This window comes from Rhododendron vialii, chromosome 1a (genome assembly GCF_030253575.1).
Source record: "Rhododendron vialii isolate Sample 1 chromosome 1a, ASM3025357v1".
Lineage (NCBI taxonomy): Eukaryota > Viridiplantae > Streptophyta > Magnoliopsida > Ericales > Ericaceae > Rhododendron > Rhododendron vialii.
The window spans coordinates 15,607,518-15,629,663 of NC_080557.1; the positions used below are offsets into that span (position 1 = coordinate 15,607,518).

A 22,146-nucleotide genomic window follows, 5' to 3' on the forward strand; every position below is an offset into this window, starting at 1 on the left:
TTATTTTTGAGCTTGAAATTACATTCTTAAAAAATAAGTACTTATTTACAGTTCTAGAACGGAGCCTAAAAAGGGCTGCTCTGCTCAAACCTATCCCCTTTAGGGAAAAAAAAAAAAAAGAAAAAAAACCTATCCTCTTTGTATCTTTTGAATATATCAGTACATAACAAAACTCATCTAGTCCCCAATTATTGTGAAACTATGGGCGGAGGAGGACTACAAACAGGCCTAATCTTTAGTAATATATGCACAAAGTGACTACTCTTAGAATACCACTGAAATAGTAGCCCCCATATACCTCCAAAAACCGAGAAGCTAAAGGGACGTTTTTCTGTAAAACCATGCCCTCAAATTAAAACCAAAAGGTATCAAAGAGAGCAGGCCTAAAGACCCAAATCAATTTCCGTGCACATTACCGTGTTTTCTTCATTCATAATCCAGAGCATCAGAAAACACCACATATAGTCCAGAGCATCAGAGAGGGCAATATCTCTTCTTCAATGTACAAGGACTAAAATATATTTTACTCCACTATTACTATTCACATATTTCCGAAAAGGTTTTGCACAGTATCTGCCAACCCTAATCTTTCAAGCAAAGTGGAAAGCTCTGAAAATCGATTTGGAAGCTCAAAGATCCGAACAAAATCAATGGAGCAATTATAAGGGAAACAACACAAGGGAAACAAAAATGTCTCAGGGTATTCGATTATATCATTAAATGAATTCAATGGAGCAATTTACATAGCATTTCATAAACAGTTGCAAGAATGTACTCAACCAATCAAATTAAATGAGCGCAATCACCCACAGTTTGATCCTAACACATACTTTTGATAACTCGGTATTTGAACCACGGACAAATGGACTGACTAATTTGGGAGACCAATCTCACCCTCCACTTGGTATTCCACTAGATTGACGCAATACCTAAGCAGCAACATCTCTGGGAATATTCAATTCTGCAAACTCAACGAACAATTTTGCACCGCATTTTATAAGAGGTGCAAGAATACGAAGTTTTTTTCTTCTCTTTTTCGAAACAGAAATACTCAACAGTCAAATTACATGAGCACAATCACCGGGATCGCATATTAGAACTGCTTTTTTGCTTTTGATTTGGCTTGCCAACTTGGGTTGGAGCTTTTGGTATTCATTCCTAACGAAAGATGCAGCTTCATTTGCAGAATCAGCATCTACGAATGCAATACAGCACCCTCGAAATCCAGCACCGCTAAACCGTGCTCCATACACACCAGGAGCCCTTACAAGGATCTCATACAGCTGTATCAATGGCTCACAACCTGAACGAGTCACAGAATTTTAAAGACAATTCAGTAGCAGGAATCCTGCTGAAAGACAATCAAAAGAAGATTGAACTAGAAGAACCTTACGTACGTCTGTGCCGAACAAACCCTAGGGGAAGGAATGACATCCGCATCAATAGTAAAGTAGAACTTAACTCATTTATTGATGTTAATTTTAGCTGAGCGCCTTCAAATAATCTCATAGGTCCACCCTAGTGCCAAATGCCATGCCAAAGCAGAAATTTGGCATCAAGAATGGCAATTTCAAAGCCAGATTTTGGCAATGCCATTCTTGATGCCACATTGAGCATCTACTTTGGCACCTATTGAACTTGCCACATCACCTTCAAAGTGTGGGAAATATGGTTGCAGAGGGAGAAAGAAAGGTGGTTATGCCAAATGACATTACACTGGTGGATCAACCCTGCTTTTTTTGGGCAAAATGACACTGTAGCCAGCCAAAATATAGCCTTGCCAATGCCATTTTGTCAGCAACAAGTGGACTTGCTCTTTCAAGTGATAACCAACAGATGGAAATAAGAAAAGACAGATAGTCTTCTAAGTTTTTATTAAAAAAAATATAAAACTAGTAAAGTCCTAAATACCGAAACTGGTTGAGAGTCACTTTGAAATGGCTCACGGCAAGAAGACTATAACTATAATCTCACTACTTAGATTATTGGTTTCTTCCCATTGAATGGAACCATAACTTATCACAATGTTTACAATAAGTTCTTTCCAAAAAGAAAGGAGATTTGGTTCTTGACATTCTATAGTCCCAGGACTAATTGTTGAAGTCAGAAAATGTCTCAAGGTTAGTTACAGCAAGGGGTGCCAGGATACAATCCATGTGCAAGTGGGGAAACTTTCTGCCCTTCTTCTTAGTAATTTTTACTTAGGGCCCGTTTGTATGGACTAATACGAAGAGATATATAACCCCCATAGGATATTTTAACCCATCAGGTTAATAGTGATCGGAAATACGATACCCCGCATGGGATTGTACACTGAACATTGTTGGATTATACATCTAGTGGATCTTTAATCCAGGTCAAAAGCAATTACCAGATATGTGGTCACTTAGTCTAATCCAACGCTCATATTTGGTCAAACAAACGGGCCCTAAATCTCTGGAATGCCCTTTTTAGACTAGATCTCATTTACTGGACATCTCTCTCTCTCTCTCTCTCTCTCTCTCTCTCTCTCTCTCTCTCTCTCTCACACGCGCGTGCGCAAAATGGGCAGGAATAAGCAGAAGAAACAACAAACAACACACCATCCACACAGAATACAGATGTGAGAGATAGGAAAAGAAGATCACGCCATACCACATTCGTAATTTTGGATGGAACTAAGGCCAGAAGCTGAGATGAGCTTCCCAAAATCTTCTAACTTGCCAGAAGCCCATGCATCAAGTCCTAAGTAAATATCACAATAGTAACACAACTAAATAAAGCGATAGATCACAAAACCAGGTCTGATGCAAGAAAGATTCAAACTATTAATTCATGAGAGTCCATTAACCGAGTAGAACCTTTTGCCACCCGCACATTTTCTGAGAAATAATGCTCTGCTCTTCTAGCTAAAGTGGGTTCTAATTTGCTCTGCAGAAAGACAACTAGAGTTAATGACTACAACTAGAAAAAAAGAAAACCACACCAAGCTGTTAAATATAAATTGTGCGCAGTAAATCAACAAGCTAATTATTTCGCTTAACTCTGTGTCATACATATTTATACAGATCTACAGACATGTATGTGCAAATACTAATCAAGAATGGGCAATTAGAGACCAAGGCCGAACAAGCACACCACAACATGGTCCCTACCAACAAAATATGACATCCCTAAGCAATGGAATTACCTCAAGAGAGAGAGAGAGAGAGAGACACATATAAGCTCACAGAGAGAGAGAGAGAGAGAGAGAGAGAGAGAGAGAGAGAGAGAGAGAGAGAGACGCATATAAGCTCACAGAGTTGGAATTCAGATTCATTTCTTCCATGCATGTTGATGCTACTTATAGGCCAAGGTGGGCCTTAACCCAAGGTTGGTCAATGATCGGCTGACCCTAGTTATGGGTTATCGTTACTATCTTTTTAAAGATCTCTATGCGCGACTCTTTTCATAATCAGGTTGTTGCCTGTCTCAAAGTCTTCTTTCTGATTGGCTAATGTGACCCATAACGATCTCTTCAAAGGTGCACGCCTTACCACTTGGTGACTGTCTGAGTACTATCAGTACTTTGCATAATTGCCTAAGAAGGCAAGCTCCGTCTCCACCAAGAGCTCTTCCCTCTACCCATCGGTTGAACACTCCTCGTGCCGACTGTATTTCTACTCGGTCACTCTTTGTATCGAATACCTGTACTGATCGTCTGTCGGGGGTCACGCTGATGAAATTTTCATATCGTAACACCTGTTGTCAGCACCAAGTCAACAATTGCCACGTGTCATTCATTTACTGGCTTTGTCATTGACGTTGTAGTTGGACTTGCCTTCTTGCTCATAACTATAGGTTATAATTCACCTTTCAAAGGCCTAATCCCGTACCTAGATAGATAAAAGAACTCTAATCGAATTACTAGAATCTGACTAGCATGTCAACTAATAAGAATAAAAAATCAAAGTGGAATAACTAGAACTAATATAAAATTGTACAATTCCTTTTGGATTAATCACCTGGATAAGATTGATGAATTACGTGCTGTAAACATGCCCAAGCACACAAACACAAGAGTGGACACATAATAAACAAAGGATGTCCATTTAGATATGATTCAATGGACAAATGTTTGTTCAGTTAGCCAATAGAAAATTTCACAAACCTAGTCATAAAAGTTGTCAAGCACAATGGCAAGCAAGTACGAAGTATGAGTTAATTAATGGACTCTCATCTCATGCTGCATGGACCTGATCCCTGATCTAGCTGAATAAAAGAATTCTGACCAACTTACAAGAATCTGACAAGCCTGACAACTAAAGGAAATCCAAAATCAACTGGAACTCCAGAGGTGATACAGAAGTGTACCATTCCGTTTGGACTGTCATCTGGAGCAGGTTGACAAACTACATGCTATAAACAAGCCCAAACGTGCACTACCAATGTAGACACATCATCAATAAAGGATGTCCATTACTATAGGCGAATGTGTCAATTCAGTGTTCAGGTAGCCAAACAGAAAATTCCACAAACCTAGGTGTACAAGAACTATGGCAAGCAAGTACAAAGAATCAGTTAATTGAGAGAGAGAGAGAGAGAGAGAGAGAGAGAGAGAGAGGGAGGTCATACTCTGCACAATATGGTAACGAAGTAGTACCTTGTGAGTTTCATATGCTGCTGGTTCAACTGTCCATCGATGCAAGAAATATGGATAATTACACAAATAAGTAAAGATCATTATACAAGTGAAGAAATTACGAATGCAAACAAGACGAGTAAAAAACAAACAGACCATTGGATAACAGAGGCTCTATCGCTTCATTCCCAGTGGCACTGAACAACATCCAAAAAGGACAGATACATAATAATTTCAGCACAACAGATAATCAGGAAAAATACTCCAGAAAAGCCAACTTTTAGTATTTTCTGGTGATACAAACAGAAGCAGAAATGAAAATTCTGGCTTTGACGAAAAGCAGATATATGCATCTTATGAAGGGCAGGTTTAAACTTCTACAATTTCACAATTACATAGGAGACTACTTGTGCATACAAGGGTTGTTAATAAAGTAACAAGCTATATAAAAAGTCTTATAAACTTGTTACGTTGCAGTTTTTCGTTCATTTATTTGATCATAGCCAACGTACAACATATAAATTTATTTGCTTGGCTACCTATTTGCTTTTTTCTTGTACACTTCTTTATAAACTTCCACGAGTCACGACTCTTTAGTACCAAATTCTTCAACAGGACTCATCAGTACTCCTCCGTTTTATGCAGCAAATCAAATTCGCTATCATACAAAACCATTTCAACAAAAGAAAATAGGAATTGCATAATTGTTTTTGTGGGACCCCATTGTAAGAGCATATGGGAATTCAAGTGTACGCTTGTCTCAAATGACGAGGGAAAATGGTCTTACTGCAACAGAAGTCTTGCAGCCTCTTGACACTCAGCAACTCGGCGGTTGTATCCAGGGTTACTTGTTAAAGCTTGCTTCAAGCCTGAAAATGCCAATAGTATCCTGTATGCTTTCGGCTTCTCTGTTTCAAGATTTTGAAATTCTGGCAGACGTACAAGCTTGTGTTCTTTGGTCTACAGATGGAAAGTAGATCATGAAGAAACTTAATTTATAGTTGAAGAAACCTAATCAACAGAAAAAATATAACTTACAACAAAGGAGAAATTTAAAAAAAGAAGAAGGGTCAAATCGAACCATTTGAACTAAAGTCTAGATTGAAAAGTCAATATAGAAGTTGTTAGGAGATACACTTTAAATATACGTATACATATGCATATATATATTAGTACAAGTGAGTAAAGGCATATTGGAGTTTGTATACAAGATGAAACCTAATAAACTAATAAGAATAGCTTTCTCATTAAGTTGCATTTGGTAATATAGCTTTATTAACCATTCTCGTGCTTTGTGGAAGCAATGAACGTTATACGGGACATATTGAAATTATCTAAGAACTTCAACCCACTGGGGCTGAGCTCAGTTGGCCAAAACTGTTCCTCAACAGGCAATATCCCCCCTCTGCAGGCTCTGGTGTCCAATGTATCAAGAAGAAAAAGTTATCTTAGTACTTCACAGTTCAAGGAAACTTAACTTGTGATTCAACCATTTCTTACCGAAAGCATCAATTATGCACCTGCCATCCCACCTAACTTGAAAGTTGCACAAGCAAGGCCAACAAAGAGAAGTAAACTTAAAACTACTGTTTTTTGCCACAAATTTGTTTAACTGAGGTGATATGAAAGGCCATGATCATCAAAAGCTGTACAAGATCAAAGGATATGGTAGAACGGAAACAACAAATCATTTAGACGTTCAAGAATCAGTATACTACCTTACAGTTCATACAGGTCAGACATCCATAGCTCGAAAGAAGTATAGCTGATTGATCCAGTATTCCATTTTTCAGACCTAAATATTCATTTTCAATCAGCCTAGACATGCAAAAATAAGACGACTTAGAAAAAGTACAGTTCTTCTATCAAATATATTAGGCAGCAAAAAATGCTAACTTCAAACATGAGAATCCCATCCATTATCCTGTAACCTATACATACTTTTAAAAAACCTCATGACATAAAGAGTTAAATTCCCTTGGGAAACTCTATAACCACTTAAGCAATGCAATATTATTTCCAATAATGGAGCACAAACTAAGAGCCCTTGTGCTCTTAGAGAGTGAAACTACATCCTCATTCATAACTAACCAAGTGATGTTTTCTCCCTTCATTGCTACCTTCCCAAACAAAATCCCGCCTTTTTTTGTCAATCTTATTAGCCACACCGACAGACCATAAAAGGAGATTAGTAGTAGGAAATAGAGAAAAACTGATTGGGTCAAGAAAAACCTCACTTTCCAAAATCAATACTTCTTCCCACCTACCCAATCTTTTTCCAATCCCTCCTTCACCAGAGTCTACAAGTGATTTCCTTTCTTAAAAATCAAGTGTGAGATTTCCGGGGTTTGCAGCACAAAACAGGCTGGTTTAATCACTAAATTATCAGAAAAACTACCTTCTTCCAGTAAGTACAACAACAAAAACAAACACCTATTCTCAGTATCAGCAAACTCAGTTGACACAAATGGGGAAACCTAGAAAAGCAACATGTTTCAACCACCACATTCTTGCTTCATCTGATTTTTCATTTGGGGGGATAAAAAAGGTGTATTGCATGCTAATAAAGTTCTTACAACTTGCACTAGATTAAGTGGATCCAAACTTTCCATGAGATGCCCCAAAGCTATCTGTTGACATCATCAGACCTCACTAAGAAAATGACACTCTTCATTCTCACTGCAGGCATTCAACTTCTAATGGGTCACATAGATATTCACTTCAAACAATAAATTAACTCTGAAACTCTACTACACAACAATTCCATACGTAAAATAGAATAGTGACATTGACTTTATTTGTCTCAGTTAGCAGTGTGACACCGATTTTCTACTTACTCTTGGAAAGAAGTAAACCAAGCATGGTGATGTCAACTTGAGAAGAAAATAATTCAGTCAGATATGCTCGTATAAACACTTACCGATCATACTCAATGTTTTCTGTGGGAGACGCGTCAAGATTATTGGCACTCTCAAAAGCTAAAAGGTAAGCAACTCCAACCTGTTAATCATGCAACTTAATGTTTACTACCGAAAATGTATTGAAAGGGAGATCCATCTAACAGTGAAAGTAGGATATTTAAGATAACTTTATACCAGAAAGAGCTTGTAGGAATACAAGAAAATGTTGCCGACAGATGATAAAGGGTGTGTCTGTTCTAGAAAACCACCACAAAATGACCTTTGAAGCTACCAATTAACCTGACAAAATTTCGTCATATCTGTTGGAGTTTGTCCCACATGCATTACTTACCACTTCGTTAACTCGTAATACGTTTTTGGCCAGCGACTTTTACTCGTGACCAATAAGTTTGAGTTGGATCCTTTAACATGGTACCAAAGCCAATCTTTTTGAAGTTGCTAGCAAGAGACTTTTCTTTTTTTTCCCGGTAACTGCTGGCAAGATACTTTATTTCATTACCAGGTGATCCCTTCCTTGTTTATGCCCTAAGTGCACCCTAGTTAATTTTGATCCATATATTCTAGATCCTTTGTAGACCCCTCCACGTGAGTCAGGAGTTGCACTTGTGGGAAGTGTTAGAGCTTGTCCCACGTCGGTGTATAATAAATTCCAAACTAGTGTAGAAGAGTGGGTGGCCTCTCCACTCATAACCAATTGGTTTTGAATTGGAGGCTTTAACCAAATAAAAAATCAAGACAATATACAGTAAAACATCAGCCCTCAGCTTGGATCCTAGATCTTCCACGATGTGTGCAAGCATAGTACAGACATGCCATTTAATTTAAATTCCCATACCCAGATCTATATCCAAGAATCAGAAGCATTGTGGCATCCTGATATCACATAGACTGCCTTTAACTGACCTTGAGGGCACCGTAATTCTTTCCAAGATTATGGATCAGCACCCCACAAGGACGGCCCTTAGTGCCTTTGCCCCTACGTATCAACTAGAGAACCATCTCAACCCACTACACAATGAAACTAGATGTTTAAATCTAAATTGATCTTTGTCCCACTAGCAACCTGGATTCTTGTTGGTGTAGCCTAACACAAACCTAAACATCTCTATCTGTCAGTTCTCAATATCTAAGAAAGCCAAGAAATGTAGCATTATGCTATCCCATATTGTAACCAAGAAATTCTGGCATTGTTTATTCTGGGACAGCAATCTCAACTATATAAGCATAAAGTGGGGATCATAGTACCTTAAGGGAGTTCAAAGTAACTCTTACTCGCCTATAGTTGTTAGATTAAGCATTTGTTGATCAAACGTCATAAAAGAATACACAACCAAAAAGATACTGAGCAGAGGAAACACAAACTTACAGCTGCAGAAGAGCTAAGTCCAGAACTATCAAGATCTTCAGAACCAGAGACGAAGCCAATGATTCCCTGCAACAATGATTAGAAAATAGGTAGATTACTAATTGCCCTAACCACTAAAGCTGGTAAGAATAGGCATTGTGTGACCCAATCTCGCTAATTGAGAGACAATGCTGACTCAAAAAGACTCACGAACACAGGCAAAATAGAGAGCACAATGACAACGATGTGGGTGTAAAGAGACATGAACCCAAGAGCTACCAGAACCAGAGTCTAGTATCATGTTTTATCAAAAAGCGAGCAGTGCAACAGCATCAAAGTGACAGAACTTTGTTTTCAAGATTTTCTTTGCCTGTTTTCCTGTAAGCTCTTCATTTAGTTTGATAAAGGTATTGATCGGTAATGATTTAAGATAAATCCCTTCCACAGATTGCAGTTAACCCATTTATGGCATGGATGATTGGTCAAATTCTTCAAGGGAAGGGAGACCCAAACGTTGCGACTCTTTTTCTGAAATCACAAACGGTATTACTCTTTCTAACCTGGTGTTTCATATGTTTGACAAGTAAGCCATATCAGAATTTGTGAAATAAATAAAGGGAATAAAGAGAATTGAGAAATCTACTCAGGGCAGAGCTAAATTCAAAATACTTCTTTCTTTTTCTTTCTATATGTAAAAAAATTTAAGGTTCTCTACAAGTATAAATAACTTTAGTTTGGTACTCATTTCAGATGATTTTCCCTTGCTCTTTCAAAATTTATCTTTATCTTTAAATAACATATATCCAATATAAGTGTGTGGTTGTTCTAGTTATCCAAAAAAAGCAGAACTATTCTATATAAGATGTAACAAAGACAAGCAAAGAATGTATAATACGGTTGGTGCAATCTTGCCCATAAAAATTTCTCTCTGACTCGCCCCTCCCTGATAAAGAGTGTGGCTCTGCCCTGCAAATGCTTTTCTCTTCGAGAGTTTCCCATGCTCGGAGACCCAGATCGAAGCACAATAGAAAGTATTCTTTAATGTGTTTTCTATCAATTAAGTATCATTCCAAGCAAAAACATAAACGAATGAGGTATTGCCAAGGTCATCCATGTGAACATGGCCACCATGTAACGGTCAGGAGACTTGTCCAAACTCCTATGTTTATGTATCATTTTTGAACAGATGTCTGTGTATCTTGACTTCACAGATCATAGTCTTTTCCCTTTTAAGGGTTGTTACACTACCATGAGTGTCCTACACACAAAATTTATTTCTTTCCCTGATTATGTCGATAAGCATACAAACTGTCACAAGGAAAACTTTATTATCCACGAAATACTAACCTGGGTGAGAACGTTTCCTCTACTTTGTAGAGCATATAGGGCACCTTTAGCATAATTTCCCCACGTGCATTCTTGTTGGAGTTTGGATGCACCACTTTCGTTGATATTGTCACTTGCCTTGACAATATGTATTGGGTGCAGAATTTTATCTACACTGTTAGACATGAAAATACAAGAGTCGTTCAATTCCAAGAGCAGAAAATGATACCCACCACTGAAACATGGAGAATCACCTTATAAGGTGCTTTCTGCCCAAAGAACAAGATAAAAAAGATTGAAATGAGGAAAAAAGAAAATAATCATATAGGGCACATTTCTAGGACACCTAAATCACTGAAAATGCCATTTCATTCCTAAGTTTCCTGTATTACTCTCATTACTACATGAAGGAATAAGTTAATTATAGTCACTCAAAGCTCTGGCGGAAAACATTTTGGATAATAGTTGTACACTTTGGTAAATAGTTCCTTAATTTCATATTTTGGATAAACTGGGAAACGCCCTGGGTAGACCACATTGGACACACCCCTGGCACAGCAAGCCCAGGGCGTGTGAACCCAGCCACAGGAATAAGAAGCTAAAAATCGGAAGTGTCCTGAACCTAGCACCAAATCTAAAATAAGAGCTGAAGTTAAGATAAATGAGACAACAGAAGCTAAGAACTTGACAAACTAGCTTCTCACCTGAACCTAACTTCTCCTTTAAACTGTCCTGAATGTAGTATAACCTGCACAAAGAGCTCCCATCAACAAAAGAACCACTATGAACAAACCAAAGCAAAATATTAGAAGTATTTGTCGGCGCCTAATTGGCAGAGATTACAGAAGTGAGCTTCTGGTGAGCTTTTGAATTAGGAGGGACATTAGGATAGGACTCAAATTCATACGTTCCGAAAGAGAATACAAAAACAAAAGGAGTTAGCAATAAACACAGGACGTAAAACTTCCGAAATCTCCATGTTGACGGAATGAGATCTTATTGTTTGTGGAGGTTTTCAACAGGCCTGTTGTGTTTACGTACCATTGTTACTTGTGCACTCTCTTTACTTGTATGTCTTTTGCCTTGCTTTTGATCAAGTAACAAGATTGCGACATATCACTGAATGTCTCCCTCCCATTCTTTCCTTAGCGTAATGTTTTCCAAGTCTGCTTTGTAAGAGATTGACTTTTAAGGTTCATAACATATCCCTATGCCCTAAGGGCCTTTTTGTTTTGCCCGACTTCGAGCATCGAATCGGACAGTTAATCGAAGGGGACAACATATCTTTCGCAGTGAAGATTAAAAATCATCGGATACACTATACCATGGGGGATGGCGAATTACTTAGCCACCACTTTAGTATGGTGGGATTACATATCCTATGGAATCAGCTATCCTTCACTATTTGTCCTATTAAATGAACGAGCCCTTCATGTCTTAATAAGATGCGAGGGAAAAGAATCATACCTGAGAATCTCCAGAAGGAACAAATCCTAAAAGTATACCCTTGTTGATGGTCATAGCTGAAACAGTTCCACCCTATAAACAACAATGCGAAAATAACTTCTGAGTAAAAGATTGCAAATTGCTATTTTTCCAATGCCAGTATCTTATTAAAGCTCAGAAAGGCAGGTGCAAAAGATCAAACACCAATGTCGATAAAAATGGCTTCACTCTGAGAAGAAGAAAGTCTAAAGTTTAATACTTCAATGCGAGCTCTTTGCTGTTTGCCCTTTGCAGTTATGACAATAAACGAAAACAAAGTAAACATGGGCATTTCTGATGATGATTCTAGGAAATCCCATAACCGTAAGGGATATATAAAACACTGAACTCTTAATTTTCCTTTTCTAGCTCATTTACATGGAAGGAGGGGGAAGTTGACATGGAAGAGCCACAAGCAATGAGGCCAAGTCCAACACCTCTTCCAAAAGGGTCTTACCTCTTGAAAGGGTGGTGGCACCTTGCCAATTGTGGGTATACGATATATCCCACAACCGGATGCACCTTCTCCAAGAACCCCGCCGATGACCACCTCTGGGAGGAGCAAGGCCTCCTCCACAAGAACCGCCTCCAGGAGGAGTAGGCCTCCTCCACAATATCCACCTCCAAGAGGAGCAAGGCCTCTTCCACAACGTTCACTTCCAGGAGGAGCAAGGCCTCCTCCACAATACTCACCTCCAGGAGGAGCAAGCCTTCCTCCAAGCCTTCCTCCATGATCCTCACCTCCGGGAGAAGCAAGCCTTCCTCCACGAACCTTGCCTCCGCCAAAGTGAAGCTTCCCCCACAAGTTATACGTTCCGCCCAGGAGGAGACTTCCTCCACAAACCTTGCCTCCGCCGAAGCAAGTTTCCTCCACAAACTCCACCTCCAGAGGAGCAAGGCCTCCTCCAAAAACTCCCCACCCATGGAGGAGTGAGGTCACCTCCGGGCACCTCACCTCCTACTTAACACTTCGAAGACTCCGGAATACTTAAAGGCGACTCTATACACCATCCTAGGCAGGGACAGGGCCTAGGTACCTCGCTTGGGACCTAAGGAGGAATGTGGTTTTGAGGCTAGAGCAAGGGGTTTGTCAAGGAGGACGAGCTTGCCTCCGGCGAGCTCTAACTTGACCGGTCCTAGAGAGAGGGGGGCATTGACCGCCATCTGACATCTCAGAAGAAGTATCATACCTACCGCCTGGCGCCTCGGAGCCCGTATCAAACCTCGCCTGACTCGGCAGATGATACGGATCTCCATGTATCACCGAAATAGCCTCTATTGGTTTCTTGGTTACAAGCTTCAAGGTGTGACTTGGGACTAAAAGAGGAAAGCATGTCAACCTCCACTCTACCCACCAATGGGGAGGAGCCTCACACCTGGCTCTCTCTCATCTCGAAGGCTCATATATAAGGAGAATTGACACTATAGTAAAGACAAGCATTCAACAAGTATCCAACAAGCATTCAATACACACCTACTCTCCACTGCCATCCCTCTCTCTCTCTAAGTCCGCCCCGAGCTCTCTCCTCCACCTCCGGTGGTCTCGAGCACCATTGTAGCAACTGTCATATACCTAGAGGGCGACCTCAGGTACTCTTCCCACTCCTACCTCCCACACCCATTTATTTACATCAGAGAATCGTTAAGGTCAACATGGGAGAGCCATGAGCAACAAGGCCAAGTTCAACACCACCTCCAAAGGGCCTAACTGAACATAAATATTCAAAGAGTATATACCATGCAAACTGAATTCCAGAAGACATAGTAGTTCGGTAATCTATTAATCAAAAGAGTAGGTAATCAAGGTCTAAAAGATGAGGGCAAAGCACACCTGATGATCAACATGGGCTCCCAGCGGACAAATCCTATATGGGGAAACAACTACCCTGACATCCTCAGTACATCTTCCAGCTATTTCAGCAACCAACTTCTTCATTTCATCCAACTGAAAACAGATATATGTTAGGATGCATGCATAAACATGTCCAAAACACAACCCACTTTCCAACCATAGCAGTTGACTGTCAAAAAACTGAAATTGCAGAAACAGGATATCCAAAGAGGGAACGATAACAAATGTGTTTGCACCCTTATCACGTAAGAGAATCCACTAGGACAAGAAAGCATGCCACGAAAAGCCAATCCAGCCGTAGACCAAAAGAGGTCATGGCATCACCTTTGATTTGTTTCAGAGCATATTACTGGTCCATAAAGGCCCTATGTGGCCCCCTCCAGTTTCTTGAGCAATGTAGCCGATCAGTATTTTCATTGTAATCATTGCATACACTAAATAGGCTATATATCTCATGAGTTCCCTATTACAATGTAGCCTATAGAGCTATAGGCTAAATGTGACTGGTTTTGCAGTCCCTTGAATGCATCTAATGGAGTGGGGGAAAAAAGGATACAATATCCATTATATTAAGTTCATTTTGTTCATTTCTGTCTAGTGCCCCTTTAATCACCAATTTCTCACTTGTTAAAGTTTAAACCACCATTCCTCACTTGATATTCTTACTTTCCGAGCCAAAAACAAAAAGAACCTCATCTTCGCAATCTCAATCATGCTAACCATTCTTGCATTCTCATTTTAGGGGTTTCCATTACTTGATTTGTCCTTTCTTCACGCTTCCAAGTACAAATGAGAAATTTGGCAATCCAAATATCACTTTATAAAGGTGTTGTTTTCTTGTCAGGTGACCAAAAAACCCACAATGAAGTACAAAAAGTTCGTAATTCCGTATACCCCGCATTGTACAACATGTGGCGCCCCTAACAATAATATACAGGATCTGCCTCTGAAGACCACTCACATGCGTATACATACTACAGAAATGATCTATCCACAATACACCAGCCACAGACAAATTTTACCATGCTGCAAATAATCAAATACACAAGCACTTGGGCATAAAACGTAGGATGAAAATCAAAACACAATCCTATTAGATGTAACTAACCAATCGGTGTACAACAAACACTCCGGAAAGCTGAAATCAGATCAATGCTCATCAGGGATTTAAGCAATAACCATGCGTAGATTCATCTTCGTTGGTCCTTTTTTTCGCCATTTTATTCATCACTATGAAAAGACTATTTTTTTTCCCCCTCACTTAACTCAGTCCGGTAATCAAAATTTCAGGCTTCCTTCCTATATCAACACGTGCATATACCTGCTATAAAAGTACATTCCAACAATGCACCAGACCCAAACAATCTAAAATACGAAATTCTGGATGTTGAAAATAATGAAATATGAACCCAACGGGTTGACCCAGTGGTCAAGGCTTGGGACTAAGGGTCTCCTCCCTCCTAAGGTCTTAGGTTCGAATCATCTCAGCTGGTATCAACCCCTTTGGGGCTGGTCCATACGGAGCTTTGCTCCGACTTTAATTTGGCTCCATATGAGTGGGCGGTAGGATTGTGCCCCAGGCGCTAGCCCAGACACTTGAGTAATCAAAAATAATAAAAATAAAATACGTATACCCTAGTCCTCTTAGATCGTGGAAACAACAGTTGGGCATTGGAATACAGGCCAGGAAAAGCTGAAATCAGATCATTGCTGATTACAGTAAGAATAATCAATGCAATTAACAGTGACCCATAAACCACATTGGCCATAAGAATATTATTACTACTAGTTAATGTGGATAAAAAATTAGTGAATTCAGAATTACCTCTGCATTGGAAGGCCAAGACACCTTGCCCATCTTTCAAAAAGGTCTCAGTATAGCCTCCAATTGCCAGCTTCAACAGGGTTTTTGGCTCTCATCTTTGAATGTTTCCGGGTATATACGTATATATACAAGAGGGTAGAGAGAGAGAGAGAGGAGTGAGATCGAAGGAATGGAGTGGCGGGTAGTACAGCGCTACATTACAAGATTGAACGTCATGTCACGTGTCGTATCTACACCAGCCATTTGTAGTAGACCAACTAACGTAATTATTGAAAGCTATGTACTTATTTGTTTAAAAAATTGGGGAAATGACAGGACAGTGGGCTTGGGGCAAATTATTACCAGGTGATGGACTATCTTTTTGGAAATCATAAATCATGAGAAGGAGAATATTAATTCCCAATACATGGAATTTATAATTTATCAAGACAAAAATATTCCTGATTGATATTGAAAAATATTTTTCAAAAAACCATTAACTATTGTTTGACGTATAAAAGAGCAAGTCATTAATTATAACGGACTACATTGGGTATTAGTAAAGACCAATATTTTTGTTAACATCGACCAAGTCATATTTTTTTAGAGAATTTTGTCCCAAATAATTGACTATTACTTGACATATAAAAGAGCAAGTCATTTATTATAACGGACTACATTGGGTATTAGTAAAAATCACGTGAACACTACTCTATTGGCACCAAAAAATTTACCCACACCCACCATGAAAGCTCCGCCACTTAATCAAGGCCACACACTCCAATCTCATATTTACGGTTCTCTTTCCCAAGAAATTATTCGTTGCCCTTGGGGCAACACACAGGTGGTGCCTTCCACCAATTAGAATTTGCCCAACTGAATTTGTGTCAGACTTTTGCCGGGGGAGGAGAAATTATTCGTTGCCCAAAAGGATTAAAATTTAAATTTGGAACACTGACACACGTTTTTCTCTCCCACTACACACAGCCTTCTCTCTAAAATAAATTAAGTGTTCGAAATTTTAATCCGTTTGAATGGGTGAGAATATTTTATTTTTTTGATCATTTAATTCTAAAGGGTCATAATTAAATTTTGACTATAGGACTCTCGTTGGTTAGTCCTAAAAGATATTTGATTCTACGACTTTCTTAGGGTTAATCAACGAGAGCCCTATAGTTAAAATTTAATTATGACCCTTTAGAATTAAATGATTAGAAAAATAAAATTTTCTCACCTATTCAAAATGATTGAAATTTGGAACACTTAATTTTTCAACCTGCAGTTTATATAAAAAAGGAAAACGAAACGGCAAAAAAGGAAAACGAAACGGCAAAACCCTTTCGTCTACCAAAAGTGCATACCGGCGAAGAAAAAGGAGGAGACAACACCGGAACCGCCGGTTGCGATTCCGAAGTTGAGCGGCGACGGAAATCCCCAAGTTTTCATCATGAAGCTTTTGAAGGTATGTGGTGGTATCAAACCAGACCCACCATTCCTTAGTAGTATTTTTAAATAGAAAAAAACTCACCGTTAAAAGTAGGATGATTTTCTCCAATACTCACCTTTCAATTTACAGCCAGTGGTGGTATCAAACAAGACCCACCATTTCTTCTTTGGTTTCTCCGTTTATTGAGTTTTGGGGGTTTTGATTTTTGATCATAGATTTGTGGGTTTTGATCAAACGAACCTACCTTGTGGGTTTAGAAATTCTATATAAAGATACTTAAGATTTCTAGCCTACAATTACAATTTTTTATGTTTTATGGTGTTTTCACAATTTTTGTCATGATTTCGGTTTTTGGGTTTTGATTTCTTCAAATTTTGTCCTGATTTCAGGTTGTTGCAATTTCGTCTGGACGATTTTACAACTCATTCATGAATTTTTATGTTTTATGGTGGTTCCACGAATTTTGTCATGATTTTGGTATGTGTTTTTCGATTTCTCCAAATTTTTGTCATGACTGTAATTTCGTGGGAACGATTTTGAGAAGTGTAAATCGGAAACGTGACAAAACATGATCAATTCACAAGCATGACATAATTAAATCGGAGAACATAGCAAATTTTTAGAAGTGTTGGTTTTGATCGAGGTAGATGAACAGAATATGATCAATTCAAATTTTTTTGATTATACAATATGTATTCATGATTTTTTTTCTGTTTCATGGTGATTTCGCAAATTTTGCTATGAGTTCAGTATGTATATTTTGATTTCTTCATATTTTGTCATGATTTTGGTTTAATATAATTTCGTCAATACGATTTTACAATGCGTATATTCATGACAATTTCATGATCGGTAATTGCTTTTTCTATCGACCTTGTACCATGTCTTGCAGACTAATGAGGCTGAATTTCGATGTGGGTTTTTGGTGACGTAGCTGAATATGTGGTCGAAGATTTATTATGGAATGTGAGACATCTTGGATCGGCTTCTTCACGATTAATCTGTGTAGACTTCTAAATTCGTTGTTTGCTGAATGGTTGATAGCTTCATAGACTTGGTTGCCTTTGTGGGTTTGTATGGCTCTTTTGACTAGTGCTCTAGGAATCTTGATGAATGGGTTCCAATTTTATGCTAGTTTTTTAGGTATTTGTTCAATTGTTTGAACAAAGATTTTTGGAATTTGGAGGAAGTGAGAAGGGGTAAATTGGCAGAGGATTATTGGGTAGAGATTATCATCGTGTAACTAACTTCGATTTTTCAGAGGAGATCAAAAGGAGTAGGGGTAGGAGATAAGACGATAATTACGTAATTTGAATTTTGATTTAGATGACCTATTTTAATTGACAATTTGAGGATTAAAACCACTAGGATGGACACCTAAATAAGTCCTCCAAATAGGATGCCTATTTAATTTCTCCTTGTTTTTAATCATTTACTATCAATTATTCCAAGACTAATTATTTGTCCCGCCAGGGATAATCGAGAAACCATAAAAATATAGACGGAAGTTGGAAAAACAGTTCAGATAAGGACACTCGGCTCGATTTTTTCTCTCTTTAGAGAGATGCTACATACACTGCATAGTTACACTACACGTTTCACTATATTTTATGTGAAGCTCATTTTAGGTTTCAAAAAAATCCAGAAAAATATTCATAAATTCTAAAATATTATTTTATGGGGCTCTGTAAAAAATTAGCTTCAACGGATATTGGTAAGTATTATTTCTAGATTCGTAGTGGCGAAACTGCACAATTAAGCAATTTCACACCTATGAATTCAAAAGTAGTACTTACCGACATTCATTGGAACTAATTTTTTATAGGACCCCATAAAACAATATTTTAAAATTTATTGGTATTTTTTTGGATTTTTTTGGGATAAAATGCAGTGTAACTATGTAGTGTAAAAAAGTAGTGTACCTATCTTTAGTGCTCTCTTTATACTTTACTACCATTTAGATTCAGCTAGCTAGTTAACTCGAGTTGATTAATTCAAAAGTTTAACTACTTTCGTGATAAAGCTGAAAGTGTTATTAAAGGAATAGAACAAATTGAAGATGGAATATAGTTTTCGGTGATAATCCGTAGATATCATATATAACTTTTATAAATGGGTATGCTTTTTTCGTTGATTAAAAAAGAAGAAGAAGTTGGAATAGTAAAGTTTATCAAAGTTGTGTCCCGTTCTGCTTAACTTTTTCTAAAAGTTAGTACTAACATTTTGTTCTTATTTAAATTTTTTTCGTGCTTATTCATTTTGAGCCAATTTTTTTTTACTTTCCGCGAGATGAATCAGAAAAGTAAAAAAAAATTACTTTTACCAAAATATTTTGAATAAAAACCCCTTTTAAGCTCAAAAAGTCAACTTTTTCAACTTTTTGAGCTTAAAAAAGGGTCCTTATTCAAGATATTTTGGTAAAAGTATTTTTTTTTTTACTTTTCTGATTCGTCTCGACGAGATGAAATCAAAAAGTCAAAAAAAATTGACGCAAAACTAAAAATTTAGAAAAAAATTCAAACACGGACAAAAAAAAAAAAGCTCAAAAAGCCTAGAGAAACTTTAGTTCCTGTTTGAAACTTAAGGGAAAGAAGGGACAAGGAGAGAGAATAATTAAGGAGAAAATGAGAGAAAAAATTTGAAGAAATCGAGAAGAAAAAAAATAGTTGAATTGAAATTTGAAATTTTCTCTACTCTTTTTTACTAAGAACCAAACAAGGGAGGGAAAATTTTTAAGATTTCCTCTTCGTTTCCACTTCTTTCTCAAGTTCCCAAACAGAGCCTTAATAAATTCTGGAGGACGTTAACACTTCACCAACCATCAAAGTTGTTGTTCTAACATATGTGACATCCGTGCAACCTGGCCGGCTCCGTCCTCATTTCGGGCTAATTCCAATGATCTAATTTGTTCACGTGGTAGAGCTCGTTGAGCATGTGAGTCATGTTAAAAATCAAGTCAATCGAATACAAAATAATAGTAGTATCCGATTGGAGCACATTTAGATTGGAAAATTGTGTTCTTTAAGTTGTTATCTAGTGTGCCTAACTTATTTTGTTAATTTCCAATAAATGTACTTCAATTAGATATTACTCACCGGGTATCCGATTGACTTGATTGTTTTACATGACTACCATACTTTATGATGACAATGTGAAGGAATCCGATCGTTGAAGATGTTGGGCTGTGTGAAGAACAGATATTTTGAGCTTTACAAAAAGGATTAATTGAGGGCCGGGACGGTTTTTTCAGTGGGAGTTACGGGTTCAGAAGAAGAAAAATCTAAGATCGATAAGTTCGATGGTTCGGACTTTGCTTTTTGGAAGTTGCAGATAGAGGACTATCTATATCAAAAAGATCTTTACCAACCGTTGCTGGATAAAGAAAAAGAGATGAAAGACACGAGACCAAAAATATTGATTTCAAAAATTACAACAAAAAGCCAAACAAAAAATTATAAAAGTTAAAAATACTGAAAAAAAAAAAAGAAAGACACGAGACCAAAAATATTTCAGGTGAAACTTATTCAGTTCATTTGTCTTCCCCTTTTTTTATCTAGTGAAAACGGTGAAATGTCAATTAATTACTTTTAATGTACTTCCTTTGTTCCCAATTACGTCTATTTATTTTTTGTATGTCCCTAATCCAAATACCAATATTATGGGCAATCACTAAATTTCCAATTATATACAAGAAATTAATGTTTTACCTCATTAATTATGAGTATGTATTGATAAAACACATCCCAAGTCATTCAATAGATAATGAGGAAATTTAAAAGATAGTTAATTCTTTCTTGGGAAATGATTTTCATACCCCTTTTTCTATGAATTAATGCACTATTGTCATTGTCTTTTAGTGCAACTTTTATGCGTAATTTATTTTTAAAGACAAAAATAGAGTGCATATTTATAAAATAAATAAAAAAAGAGTGTGAAAATCATTCCCCTTCTTTATTTTATAGTTAATGAGGAAAAAGAACACAATAAATTTTTCCGGGTTGATACCATGTATCATTAAAGCACTAGTGGATGCCCGTATCAAGAATCAAGAATGTGACATAGTCTCAACTTAAATAAATTATTTATTTTATCCGACTTCTATATGTGATAAACGTAATCTCCACAAAGCGTCAATTATCATTTTGAGATATTTTCCTATTTGATTATGAAAGACAACATTTACATAGAGATACATTGTCTAAAATAGCGAGAGGATCGAGAGAGATAAATTTAACAGGAAGGAATCTAACGGCTATAGAGGTTGTTTTAGTTTATATGTCTAGATATTTTCAACATAAACCGCTCTATTTTATAATATAGATAGTAGCACCAATATTTCGAGATTTTATTCTTCAATTTGTTAAAACATTCATAGAATATATAAAGTTAATTTGCCGAGCAAAAAAATATATATATATATAAAGTTAATTTTTTTAAGTATCATCTTATGAAATTGGTCTCCCTCGAGTGCAAATCATTAATTGCTTCGCGTGCCCTTGGCCCAAATAGCATATGTTGTGATCAAGTTAGTCCCACCTTGGATTCGACAATCATATCCGAATTATCCACTTTTTGGACTTGTTGAGTAATTTTGGCTCTCATGATTTACTCACGATCTCAGAAGCCGAATAAGTCACAGGGTCCCAAGACCAAAAGGCCATTTGATTGGTTATCTCTGTGAACAGGCAGGCCTTGGACGAGAAATTCTACCCAAAAATAGGAGTGTTTGTTAATGTTAAACTTCTCTCAGCCATAAGTTTTGGATTTTAACCTTCGGTGTCAAAATAAGAAATATTGTAAAGAAAAACTAAATATTGGATGCAATATTGGTAATTTGCCAAATATAAAAAGGGCTGCTACTTGCGAAATTTAAAAAGAAATTTTTTTGTTCTTTAATAAAGTGATTTGCGATAATTTAACCAATCTAGAATCATATATCTAATCTAAGTAGGAATTTGATCTCCATCCTTCCCCATAAAAGTTTTAGATTCCAAGCTCAAATCACATAGAAAAAAACTGAACACTATAATAAAATTCTTATTAGGAACAACAAGTGGTGAATATTGGAAATTTGCCAAATATAAAAAGGGCTACTTGCACAATTTAAAAAGAAAAATTGTTCTTTAGTAAAGTGATTTGCGATAATTTAACAAATCTAGAATCATATATCTAATCTAAGGGGGTGTTTGGGAGCCTACTTTTTGGTTTTTCATTTTCAGCTTTTTGACTTTTTGGCTTTTTGGATTATGGTCAGAATGTATTTTGAATCTAGTAGGAGTGTTTGGATGATATGTGCAGAATGCATTTTATAACAAGAGTAGAGTTTGGTAAATAAATGATGAGAATGAATTATGAGTTGATTTTTT

At 37.3% G+C, this 22,146-nt stretch overlaps 1 protein-coding gene, 1 long non-coding RNA gene and 1 other non-coding gene across 4 annotated transcripts; 1 reads left to right on the top strand and 2 right to left on the bottom strand.

The window, feature by feature from the left end:
• Positions 1–324: 324 nt before the first annotated feature.
• On the bottom strand, positions 325–432 carry LOC131308760 (small nucleolar RNA snoR100). The gene has a single exon (XR_009194565.1). It is a non-coding gene; the product is annotated as a small nucleolar RNA snoR100 (small nucleolar RNA).
• A 248-nt stretch (positions 433–680) lies between these two features.
• On the bottom strand, positions 681–15,525 carry LOC131306601 (galacturonokinase). Of its 2 annotated transcripts, none has more exons than XM_058332946.1 (14): positions 15,355–15,525; positions 13,509–13,622; positions 11,660–11,731; positions 10,897–10,952; positions 10,214–10,367; positions 8,888–8,953; positions 7,521–7,600; positions 6,319–6,418; positions 5,388–5,560; positions 4,757–4,797; positions 4,622–4,650; positions 2,841–2,910; positions 2,635–2,724; positions 681–1,303 (listed from the first exon to the last, which is right to left on the bottom strand). In XM_058332946.1, exons 1-14 carry the CDS (start codon positions 15,385–15,387, stop codon positions 1,059–1,061), a joined length of 1,323 nt encoding a protein of 440 aa, XP_058188929.1. In that variant the 5' UTR covers positions 15,388–15,525; the 3' UTR covers positions 681–1,058. The 2 variants fall into 2 exon arrangements, with proteins under 2 accessions (XP_058188929.1, XP_058188937.1); XM_058332954.1 differs by having other exon boundaries at positions 10,897–10,940; positions 15,355–15,523.
• Positions 15,526–16,643: 1,118 nt separating this feature from the next.
• On the top strand, positions 16,644–17,935 carry LOC131306612 (uncharacterized). Its single transcript, XR_009193940.1, has 2 exons — positions 16,644–16,795; positions 17,673–17,935. It is a non-coding gene; the product is annotated as an uncharacterized LOC131306612 (long non-coding RNA).
• The last annotated feature ends 4,211 nt before the right edge of the window (positions 17,936–22,146 follow it).

Bases quoted from the DNA above. Each gene is read 5' to 3' on its own strand.
- LOC131306601 (XM_058332946.1), bottom strand. From the start codon at position 15,387: ATGGGCAAGGTGTCTTGGCCTTCCAATGCAGAG. The intron at 13,623-15,354 runs GTAATTCTGAAT...ATCTGTTTTCAG, and splicing joins CTTGGCCTTCCAATGCAGAG to TTGGATGAAATGAAGAAGTT. The intron at 8,954-10,213 runs GTTAGTATTTCG...TCATTGTTGCAG, and splicing joins GAGGAAACGTTCTCACCCAG to GGAATCATTGGCTTCGTCTC.